At 32.7% G+C, this 12976-nt stretch overlaps 1 protein-coding gene across 1 annotated transcript in view; it reads left to right on the top strand.

The window, feature by feature from the left end:
* Positions 1-12976, top strand: part of ZNF385D (zinc finger protein 385D) — an 859807-nt gene that overhangs the window by 202227 nt on the left and 644604 nt on the right. The window contains exon 2 of the mRNA XM_088021277.1: positions 11838-12056. Within this exon, the coding sequence (XP_087877403.1) occupies positions 11838-12056 (219 nt within the window). The remainder of the gene's footprint in view (positions 1-11837; positions 12057-12976) is intronic.

Raw genomic sequence — 12976 nt, 5'->3', positions numbered from 1 at the left:
TCTTAATCTAAATAAAAATTAGTACTTTCTTTTCTTAATTAACTTCTTCTGGATTATAAAAGTAGAATAACAAAAACATGAAATATGTATATTGTTGAAAATTGAAAAAAAGAAAAAACTCAAGCTACAAAGAAAGTGAAAAAAACCCACTAATTGCTCTGAGACTCAATATTTTGCTAAATTCCATTTCAATTAAAAAGCAACATTGAAAGGGGAAATTATAATTTATTTGCCTATTAAACATTTTTTAAGATTTTATTTATTTATTTGTTATATATGGAGAGAGAGAGACAGAGCACGAGCTGGGGGAGGGTTAGAGGCAGAGGGAGAAGATGATTTCCTGCTGAGCAGGGAGCCAGATGCAAGGCTTGATCCCAGGACCTCAGGATCATGACCTGAGCCAAAGGCAGCGGCTTAACTGATTGAGGCAGGTGCCCTGCCTACTAAAGATTTTTTAATGAAAAATTATGTATTAATGGTGGGATATAAATATACTTTTATAGGAAACTTCATTTCTTGAAGAATCTTTGTTAGTGAAATTTTTCATTCTCTGGAGATCAGAGCATTTGAAAAGAGCAGAATTCATCTTTTTATCTTTAAAAGGATTTAATTTTAACTACCCTAGATGGATAAAAATCTATTAAAAAACAAAAAGAAAAGAAAAAGACCCAGCCAAAGAACTTTCTTAATTATAGTACTGTATGTAGCCTAAATTATTCATGCTGTAGTTTAAAGTCATGTAGTATTATTCTTTCATTAAGAGAAATGAAAACCACCTTCAATTTAATAATATTCTTTTATATATTTTAAGCCCATTATTAAGGTTCTTCTTAATCTTTTTTTTTTTTTTTGGTCTAAGAAACCTAATTTGTTATAATTTAAATTTATGAATCCTCTAACATTTAATGGTCTTTCACATCTCTTCGTAGACCTATATTCACATCTGTCATGTCTCTATTTGGAACTTAAATCTGAATATAATGCATTTGAGAAATATGAGTATAAATGAAATCTTTACTGAAGTATTCTACACACAAAAAACCCTCTGTTTATGTATACAGTTATGTTCTGTCTTAAATTTACCACCCTGCGTAACTTTTTATTTATAATAACTGCTATAATAAAGTCATTTAAAACTTGGATTGTTTTTACTGGGTCTAGAATTATTGAGCTATACAAACTTAATTAATGATCTTCAAGCTTATCATCCTGATAATGGAAAAACTATGTTACATGACTACTACATAGTTTTGCCTTATTTTTTATTTTTTTAAGTTTTGTCTTATTTTTTAATCGATATCTAAGTCAATTTGACAGTGATATATTTGTCGATGTATTTTGTATAGCAAATACAGTTTCATCTTATATGGCAAATCTGAACAATTTGTGGATCCCTACATTGATGTATAGAGTGTGTGAAACCAAATCCAGGCTCAGAAGGGAAGAGTGTCATAATTAGTGATGTCTGTCATGGATTTATGTCAGGAGATTTAGATCTTCATGGGGGAATTATTTTTCTCTTTGTTTTACTTGAATATGCTTTATATGTGTGAAGTTCAGAGACAGCAGATATGTGTTAAATGGAAATATTTAAGGAAGACATGACTCAAACCTTTTTGAAAAAGCTGTGGTGGGAAATTGTTGAGGGCTTATTCTTAACAAACAAATACATTTTCTTGGAAATTTGGGTTAATTCCTAATTTTACTGATAGAATATAGAAGAGTTAGTTGATATATTAGGTATCTCTTGTTGTATAACATTATCACAGTGAATTGAGGGACTTAAAATAGCACAGATTTATAATCTTATAGTTTCTGAGCATCAAGAATCCAGACATTGTTTAGCTGGTTTCTCTGGGTCCTCTGTCAGCTTGCAGCTGATGAGCAAGAAGAGAAAGGCTAAACATAAAAAGTTCTCTGATTGGCTACAGTTAAAACACTCTTACTCAGAATCAAATTACTCAGTGATATACCAATTACTTTGTGTAGGCTTAAGAGTTTTGGAGCAAAACAGCTCTAAACAAAACATATCATCTGAGAGCACAGGGCTAATGGCTACATGAAATACTGAATAAGAAAGCTAATTAAAGGAAGTGGTGTCAGACTTTTTTATTCCTTAGGTTTCTAGAACTTGTTTACCAAGATATAAGCCAGGGCTCTGGTCTCATCTAAGGTTTGACTAGGGAAGAAACCACTTCCTCACTCATTTTATTGGTACCATTCAGTTGGTTATGATGGCCTCAGTTTCTTCCTGGCTGTTGGTCGAGACTACCCTAACCTCCTTGCCAAGTGGACCTATCCATAGGGAAGCTTGTAACTTGGCAGCTTGCTTTTTCAAAGCTAGCAAGGGAAAGAAAGTCTCTCTTCACCTGATAGGCATTGCAGTTTCATCTCATGTAACATAATCATATCTGCATAATTATATACATCCCATCACCTCTACCATATTCTATTGGTAGAAGCAAGTTATGGGTTCTGCCTACACTCCAGGGGAGTAGACTGTCCAAAGGTCTGACCACTATGACATAGACTATCTTAGGGCATGTCTGCCACAGTTGGAATGCACAAATTGTTTCAGGGAATTTTCTCTTAATATGAGAAAATATTTTTATGCAGTCTGAAGATATTCTGAACTATCAGTAGTATCTTCTCTAATCCTTGGATACCAGGGTGGGGGTATGTGAAAGGAAATATTGAAATAAGAGTAATTGTATCATTCATAAGAATGGTTATGCTAAAACTGCATGCATAATATCATGAGAAAGTCTGTATTATAAAGAAAAACCAGACACAGACAACAGCTGATATCACACAAATAACAAAATATGTCTGAAGAAGATAAAGTCCATGAAAAAAAAATCTTGGGACTTTTAAGTATTATGAATAAGACAAAGGCAAAGCTGTTTCTTGAAATAAATGAATAATTCAAGCATCCAACTGCTGAATTTGCAAACTTAAATCTTAATTGCAATAAATACCAGTTTTACTCTTTCTTGGCATGTAACCGATCATCAGGTCATCCTAAAGTCAATATAACCTACATTTTCACTCTCTTCTCAAACTCCAAAGAAGACTAGGATATTTGCTTTTTTGGGAGTGCTGATACCCCCAAGTGTCTAAAAGGGTGCTGCACACAGAGGAGGTGCTTTAAATATGTTTGTCAAATCACTTTTCACTGATCTGGGTTCCTGGTTCCTCCTCTCACAGAAATTTTCACCAGATAGAAGCCAAAGCAATCTCTCTCTAATTTAGATCTTCAGAAGTTTTTCTGGGGCAAACCACTCTTAAGTTTTATATAAGCTGTTTTAGATGCAAAGTAGGATACAGATGAAAGCACAAAAATTTTTGTGCATTTTCAAGGGAACAGGGTTAATATTTAAAATAGCATGATAAAAAATATAGCATGAGAACTCAGGAACATGGCTCATAATCTGGCCTCAACACCCTGGTGGCATGATACTGGATGGCTTAAATCCAGGGGGTCAGATTTTGCCAATGAGGCCCCAAAGTCATGACTGATTTCAAAAGAGATTCCTAAAATTAAAAAAAAAAGCAAAAATAACTTTAAAAGGCCAGAATATAGGGGAATATCTGTAGCTTATTTGTAAAAATATATTGTCATTATGAAGTTTTTTTCATAGGATTTTGAAACTTTAAGAGATGACATTAATTACATTGAAATTTAAGATACATCTACTGAATATGGTTTTAATAGAATGCCTTTTATTAAAAAGATAAGACTTGCCTTTGTTTTTATTTTTGACATTAAACTATGAGCTCTTGCTTGCTCTCAAAGATATTCTAGCCATGATTTCATGATGGGTCACTTGAAGAGTAAGGTAGGGTTTTCTTTATCTGAGGCCTCACACTAGAAATTCTGATTGTGAGTTTACAATTCTAAAAGCCCACTGCCTAAGAAGGGAAAAGAATATATTTAAAAGTTGCATTCTATATCTCATCCTGACATTCCCAGTTTAATTTTGTATGTGAATCCTTGAATATTTAGTAAGCTTTTCTTCACCTTGTGAAAACCATAATCTTATTGAGACTGACAAATTTGGTTTAATGCCATGATATAATAAAAACTGTAATTGAAATAATCCATTAACCTTGACTTGTCTCCTGTAATCTTTTATAATATCATTTTCCTATCATAAAAGTAAGATAATACTAATTAAAATGTCCTAATTTTTAAAGTTCCACAGTGATATTTAAATCAGAAAACTATATAAAACAGTTGCTGCTCATTAATAGAGAACTTATAGTAACATGATTATTAGATTGATTTAGAGTGTCTGCTTTTCTGTGACATTCCTCCAATTTATTTTTAATGTCTGATTTTTATAGCTAAATTTTGGTGAATTTACATGGAATTAATTAGATGTACTATATATATGCATACCACAAAAGCTGAATATTGTGTATATGAATATGTGTATATGTATTATATATTTACAAAATTACAGTAATGCTATTTTTACGCCTAGTGTTATGGGAATCTCCAGATACTGTAGTTTTAATTTTAAATTCATACTGCACTCTAGTGGGGAATGAGATCAATGCAAAATTGCTCTAATGTTGGTACTTTAATTACATAATTACGGACTATTTATAGTTTTAAAATTGAAATGTACAAGAATGTTGTGATCTATAATTTTCTCAAAGGTGAAATGCTATAAATGTAATTAATACATTCATATAATTTGACCATTACAGTAAAATATTTTTTTTATAAATTAGTCTTGAAAACAGAGGAAAATTGACTACTGAAATAGTTCACTTGGTTTCTTGCAGCATATCTGGAATTTTTATCTGTATCTGTATAGATATAAATATAACTTATGCTGTGTAATCCTAATTTAGGGAAATGTTGAATAAAACTCAATCCCTCATTTTTTTTTACCAAGAAGAGAAAAGAATGGTTAACTTTCTTCCATAAATTTCAAGAATGACGATTAGATTTTAAAATATTGGCTTTTTGGGACACCTGGGTGGCTCAGTCAGTTAACCGTACAACTCTTGGTTTCAGCTCAGGTCATGATCTCCATGGGTTGTAGGATGGAGCCCAGTATTGGCTCCTGGCTCCTCACTCATCAGGGAGTCTGCTTGCAAGATTCTCTCCTTCTGCCCCTCCCTTCGCTCATGCTCTTTCTCTCTCTCTCCCAAAATAAATAAATCTTTAAAAAATAAAATATTTGCTTGTATTTCATTCATGATTCTAATTTCAAGAAGCAACTTCATTGAAACATTTGAAAACAATGTTTGTCATCACTAGAATCACCTTTCAGATAACTAATGGCTATTTTATTTTTTTAAGTTATTTCAAATTAAATGAGTGCTTTTAAAATCCATTTACAATATTGTCTCTGGAAATTTTATTCCAAGTAACCAGTATCCAATCATGTAACAGTAGTATAGTACTATTTTTTAAAAGTATTTTGCTCTATGAATACTTATTCAAGATGTTCACAACTTTTCTCTGATTTTTAATATGACCTTTGAAATGTTTCTTCAGAATGCCATCTTACAGTTGTAGTTATGAGATTATATTCTCAAAATAATGATTAAATCTTTGTTATATTTCTTACCTTCTTTTTTTTTTGAGCCAGTCAAGTAAAGTCGTGCAGGAATGAATTACAAACTCTATAAGGATTTGTACAGATTGTACAAAGTACAATTTCTCCTTAAGTGAAATGGTCTAGAATTCCATGTCCTCTCCAAAAAGTACTTTTTCTTTTTCATAATAAAGCAATTGAGAAAGCTCTTTATAATATAGTAGACTCTGTAGGGAACTTCATATCAGTAGATTCCTCTTTTCAGACAAAGTTTGTTCTAAAAAATCTGAGTAGTATTTAGATGTTTGCTTTTATTTTCTCAAAGAAATTGATTTTGAAACAAATAGACCAAATTTATCACCTCTTGTCCTTGTATAAGTACTTTCAAAACTCAAAGAACTAAAGCTGCCTATCAGTTGAACTTATGAGTTCTGTTTTTTTAAGTAGCTAGCTGTTATCCACCTGAACTATTCATTTTTCATATCTAAAGATCAAATATTTATTTTATTTTCATCTAATTTATTTTATATTTCATCTAAATGACTGCTACATACATGGTCATACCAAGATTTCTAAAGGTATTTTTAGTGTTTGCTATTTAGTTATGCCACTGTTTATGGAAACCGGTCTGTGCTAAATGTGTTCTATATTTTAAGTCCCGCTCTATTTCATTAAAAAGTTTTCTATGGCAGTAGAAGCCGTTGAAAAACAATAATCATTTAGATTAGTTTATTTATGACATTTACTATTGAATGATTTTATAGGTCATTTGTAAAACCCCTTTAAAGTATGGTTTATTGTTCTCTAAACTGCCTGTTGGCTGATGTTATCTACTGCCACTTCATAATATTGTAGAACCTTACGATTCTTGAAGATTTTAAAGGCTTATCCATTTGATAAGGTAGCAGATCCAAGAACAAGGGTTGCATTTATATGCAACCATGGGCAAAAAAATGGAACCTGGCTTGTTAACTTTGAAATAAAACACCAAAATTATCTGTAGAGAAAGTTTTCCACTCAATAAATTAGGTTTGTTTGTCAAATAATATACACTACTGTAAATGCTTCTAATTTTATGCTAATGGTTGTTGATTGTTTTGGTAGGGTTGAAATACTAACCCAAAATGGAGTTTCTGAATTCTTAATATGGAGATTGGTTGGATAACACTGTGTGTGTGTGTGTGTGTGTGTGTGTGTGTGTGTGTGAATAGCTTATTCTTCATCCTGATTGGAACTTATCATAAATAGACAAAAGGCCTCAGAAGATGTGTTAAATTTTTCATTAATGGGTTGGTTGGTTGGTTGGTTATTTAATAGGGAAATTGAATTCAAGAAAATTGCTTGGAACCGTGGTCCATATTGGATTTCCCACCCTTTCCTGTCTGAATTGCATTTACCTCCCCAGTTATATGCAGGGCAGCTGGAAAATTCTGGGCCTTCCATTCAAGGATGTGAGCCTTTATACTTTAAGTTCACATATCGCAACTGAGAAGAGAAGAAAATGTAAGTTTTTTAAAAGTTTTATTTTTATTTAAGTAATCTCTACACCCAACATGTGGTTCAAACTTATGACCCCTCTTGGAGTCACATGCTTTTCTGTCTGAGTCAGCCAGGCACCCCAGAAAATGTAATTTTAAGTGAATTTGAAATACAGAGCCATGATGGTTGGCCACACATGAGGCAGTGATCCTTTCCCTCACCATCCCAATCACACAATTTATTTTTCCTGCTTGGAAATAAATGAGCAAGGGATGAAGAAAAGAAGAGAAGCTTCTTTCTTAGTTCTTTCCCAGTGTATAGAAGTTCCAAAGAAATTCTGGCTTGATGCATCAAGAAGAGAGAGAATGGTCCCTGACCTTTCCCCAATCTAAAATAAATAAATATTTTATTTTAGAATAGTTTTAAATGTGTAGAAAAGTTGCCAAGTTACTAGAGTTCCCATATACCCTACCAACCCAATTTCTTCTCTTGTTGACAGATTAGTATGGTCCATTTGTCACAACTAATGGACTAATAATAATATATTAATATTAATGAAACTGCATAATTTATTTAGATTTTATTTCTTTTCTTTTTTTTTCCTTAACCCAGCGTTCTGACTCTCTTTCAGGACTCCATCCAAGATACCACCTTTCATTTACTTTTAATATTTCCTTTGGCTCCTCTGGGCTGTGATAATTTCTCAAACTTTGTTTTTGATGACCTTGACAATTTTCAGGAGTAATAGGTATTTTGTAGCATGTCCTTCATTTTTTTGTCTGGTGTTTTTCTCGTGCTTTGACTTGGGTTATGTGTTTTTCTGAGGAAGACATGTAGAGGTGAAAAACCATTCTCAACCTGTCATATCAAGAATACATGCTGTCCACATGACTTATCACTGTTGTTAGCCTTGATTACATAGCTGAGGTAGTGTTTGTCAAGTTTTTCCACTACTGAGTTACTTTATTATTTGGAAGCAAGTCACTAAGTGTAGCCTGCTCTTAAGGGGTAAGGAGTAATGTTCCATCCTTCTTGAGGAAGGGTATCTATTTAAACTGTTTGGATCACTTCTTCATGGGGGGTTTGCATCTTCTTCCCCATTTATTTTTTAATATCAGTATATATTCCTTGATATTTTATATTTAAAGTATAAAGTATTTTATACTTTGGACTATAATCCAATAATATGGTATTTAGTTGGTTGTTCCAGCTTTGGTCATTGGGACCTCCTTCAATTGGCTTCTATGTCTACTCCCCAACTTTTGATTATTAATAAGTTGGGTTACACCAAACTTAGGGTCCACCAGGGTTATGGCCTGTTACCCTGGGGGTAATGTGGGGAAGAAAAGATCAGCAATTTTCAGGATAGTCTTAATGCCAAAAGCTGGTGCTTTGGTTCAAGTGGTGACATGTAAACTTCTACCTCAGAAGGTTCCCAAGTGGGTCAAAACAATGTACTATAAATCAACTTCAAGAACCCTGTTGCTTCCCAGGAAAAATATTGTTTCCACTTTTATTTTGCTCAAATTATGCTCAGATACATGGTTTAATATAGCTTACCAAAGATGAGTTCTCTTATATACCCCACCTTTGATTTCTATGATCATAGGATTAATTTAAACTTTTTGTCTACAAATCTTAAAACACACACACACACACACGCACACATGCACACAAGCAAATACCTAATTCCTACAGTAATCATCCCTCGGATAATTTTAATCCTTAAACCTATTACATGATACGGTCTAGATCCACATTATTATGTAAAGCCACAGACTTTCAAAGTGTCTTCAGTGGTTCTGAGGGATAGCGGTTAGGTGGAAAAAAATGAGTTAATTGATAAAATAGTTTGGGTTCCAAGCTGGTTACCTAAAGCCTATGTAGGGCCACTGAATTTTTTTTTCTCAGTGAAACTCAAATGAACAAAATTTCCCTTCCAGAAGTTAAGTGATAATTTTACCATATGAGGAGTAAAAAATTACTTATGCATATCACCTCCTACTTTAGAGAGTGCCATTTGAAACATTGCTGTTTTCTTGCAAATTCTATAAATGTCTTGTGACCCCAGTCACAACAATTTATTCAAGATTTCCTTTTTTTCCTAATGTTCATGCCACATGGTTAATATATCTTACTTTCTACTTCCTTTAAGAGTTGTTATCCTTGCCTCTCCCCTTCCTGGTGCAAAATTAATTATCAACTCCGGTGACCTAGTCTTCACTTTCTTTAGTAATCAGGGAACCCTTCACATGTAAGCAAATAAATCTCATAGCCTTGGTAGAAAAAATCTTCTCCAGTATTTTCTCCTACTAAATTGTTGGCAGACATTCTTATTTTATAGGTCAAGGTGGAAATGTGAATCAAGGAAGAAAATGTTTCCTCCAAACATAGGCATATATTTATTAAAAATGATGTATCACAGAGGCTCATGTACTGGGACTGTCTGTGTAGTTTGGCCTAGTTCTGACAAAGCTACCATTCATTCAGTAGGATACAGGTTCTCTTTTTTTGGCTTATTTCTTTCAAATATATTGATTTTTAAAATAATAAATGTAAGTGGCCATTATGGAAAATTTTGAAAATGAGGAAAAGATGTAGAAAAAACGCTAACTCTAATTACCATTCAGAATCAACTACTATCATTTTTTCTAAGTTTTATTTGTGTTTTACATAGTGTCAACATTTGTAAATTTACATCCTGTGTTTGTTTTTTAATTATATAGAAAGAATTTCCCATGTTACAAATTTTTCCGATCTGTTTCATTGGCTATACAATATCACAATGATTATTATTTTTAAAGATTTTACTTATTTATTTGACAGAGAGAGACACAGCGAGAGAGGGAACACAAGCAGGGGGAGTGGGAGAGGGAGAAGCAGGCTTCCTGCGGAGCAGGGAGCCCGATGTGGGGCTCGATCCCAGGACCCTGGGATCATGACCTGAGCCGAAGGCAGACGCTCAACGACTGAGCCACCCAGGCACCCCAATATCACAGTGATTAAATGCACCATCATTTACTTAATCTTTTTCATGGTATTTAAAGTCTTTTGACTTTAAAAATATAAATCAGCTCTAGCAAGAGAAGTTTTGAAACATTCTGAATACAAACCTAGAGTAGATACTTAAATTATTTTCTTTAATATAAAATAAGAAAAGCTAGGGGCGCCTGGGTGGTTCAGTTGGTTAAATGTCTTCCTTCAGCTCTGGTCATGATCCCAAGGTCCTTGGGTTGAGTCCCACATCAGGCTCCCCGCTCAGTGAGGCGCCTACTTCTCCCTCTTCCTCCCCCTCTTGTGCTCTCTCTCTCAAATAAATAAATAAATAAAATCTTAAAATAAAAGAAGAAAAGCTAATATTTTTTATATATTTTGCTTTAACTAAGATTATGTAATCATTTCACAAAATCTATTTTCTTTTCAATATGACCACTTAAATTATATGTTTAATATTTTGTAATAGGGCTACCTGAGTAAGAAAGATGAAGCTTCCTTCTTAAAAAGAGGTTAACATATTTTAAATAAATGGCTCCTCCCAAAAGTATGAGTTATATGCTTTTACTCCTTTTGGAAATTAGATACTTCAATATTCTTTGATTCAAGTATTAGGTGTTTGGCTTGATTTAGTAGAAAAATTTTGATTGTTAAAATTATTTTAGCATTTATTATCTCATTCACCTGATGCCAAAGCCCATCTTCTAATGACCTTCTTATCATTATCAGTAAGTTGAATAATGGTAAGGACCATCCTCATCTTATCAGTTTATCTCCAGCACCTAGAAGATTGCCTGCCACACAGTAGGCAATTAATAAATGCATGTTAAAATAATTGTTGCTTTCCTCTGCCAATATTTTCAATGACAATAAAATAAATCCTTGAGAAATCTGGAAAATTGGAATGGTCCCAAACCTGGACCATAAGAGTTGTACAGAGTCCCATGTAGTGAAAACATAGAAAAATTTTAGAAAGGAGCCATTATTTTAAGTAATTTCTAAATGAATAGTAAAAGATGTATTGCAGTAGTTAAATGTTAAAGCCAGAGGTACTGGAATTATCAGTTGCCCTTTTCTCTTGGATTTGAGTATACAAAGCATATATTTATCCCAAAATAATATATTTCATTGTAATCCACAGATAAGTTACCCTTTTTTTACCCTACTTATGAAGATATCTTGGGTATTCAGAATCACTTTTGTGCTCCAGGTATAAAATATAAAATTTTAGGTACTGAAACAATTTCAGCATTTTTGTTTTTGTAGGATGTATCCATCCGGATATAAGTGACTTTACTTAATGTGCAAGGAATAGAAAAACAAGAGAAAGTTATTTAGTTGAATCAAAAGGGGAATATCTAATACATTAATACCTGTTAGAGAACAAGATGATGAAGAATTTGGGATTTGGAGATTAATAAAACTTCTATCCCACTGTACCATTTATTTGCTGTGTGAGCCTAGGCAAGTTATTTAACTACTCTAAACCTTAGTTTCTTCAGCTATGAGACAGGAAAATCTATAGTGCCTATTCTATTGTCAAATGATTGAATGAATGTATGTTAGACCCTTTTCAGACCTTTAACCCACTATTTGACATAGAAAAAAAAAGTGAAATATTTCTCATTTGTATTCCATTAAAGAAGCTAACTACTTTAGATAGTATGAAGGTGATGCACTAAAAAGGGAGGAAGTGGAAATTTTGAATTCTTATTATCTAGAACAATGCTTATTTGCTATCCAATTCAGTACTATGAAAGAATCCAGAAGTCTTGATCAGCCTGTTCATAAATTCCTTTGCACTCCTAGATTTCACATGTGCACATGATGGAGAAAGTGAGGCTGAATTTTTACCTGATGACTTTGAAGAAAAACCTGAAAGAGAAAAGAAACATGCCAATTTCACTTTGTGCAATGTTTGTAACATTCAGCTGAATTCGGCAGCTCAAGCACAAATCCACTACAATGGCAAATCACATCAAAAGAGATTAAAACAACTGAGCAATGGGATCCTGAAAAATGACAATGGTAAGTTTTTCTAAAAATATATTCTCAATTTTACATCATCAACTTAAGTTATTTGTGTGCCTGCAGATGTAAAGATAAAAGAATAGACTAATCTATTTTTAAAACCAGGACAGAACATTAAATAAAAGCTTTATCAGCACAGTACATTGAATAATCTCTCACAGCATTTTGGATGAAAAGGGGAAATTTTGTTTGTTGTATATATTTAATTGTATTAGGATTGTTTTCATGACCCTCCAAGATATTTGTTATAATTTGAAAAAGTTGACGTTAGTGTTCCTTGATGTTCAACTTTAATGTTTTTTGGAAATGGACATCCTTTTAAATTTTATATAAAACAATATTTAGAGTTTTTGTTTTTGCATGTTAAGGGGCTTCAGTTGGTTAGTAAGATTGCAGTTAAATTGAGAAAAATACATATCTTATGAACTAGGTGTTTGAACAATAAAGTATGATCTGTCAGTACTTAAAGATTGTTTAAATTTGCTAGTGAAAACACTAGCAAATGTATTAGTATTAGAAATCATTTTAAGAGAATGTAAAAAAAATCTTATATTGCCAACAATGCATTGATCAATATGGTGCTTAAAATTTATTGCTACATTTTCTATTCATTTGTTTGTTTAAGTGTTTTAGAATACATTTTGGGGAAAGTGTATGTTGAGTTTTGGAGTAAACAGATACTAAAAATAGCACAAAAATACTTTTGGAAGCAAATGCAACTTTATTAGGAAAAGCAAGGAGAGGTGAGGGAGAGGAGGGGTGGATTCCTTAGGAAGGCTAAATCAATAGCAAACAAAATATTACAATCTTGTATTCTGGTTGGATACTTCATGTTTGATAAATAAGATACATTTTGTCTAAATTTAATGTCACTTAAAAATGAGCCTGAATTTTGATCTGTTCTCATGACTTGGCAT

Source organism: Eumetopias jubatus, unplaced genomic scaffold, assembly GCF_037043125.1.
Source record: "Eumetopias jubatus isolate StellerSeaLion01/CBP00866 unplaced genomic scaffold, mEumJub1_p1.0 scaffold_1, whole genome shotgun sequence".
NCBI lineage: Eukaryota > Metazoa > Chordata > Mammalia > Carnivora > Otariidae > Eumetopias > Eumetopias jubatus.
This window is presented reverse-complemented; position numbering and strand designations above follow the sequence as displayed.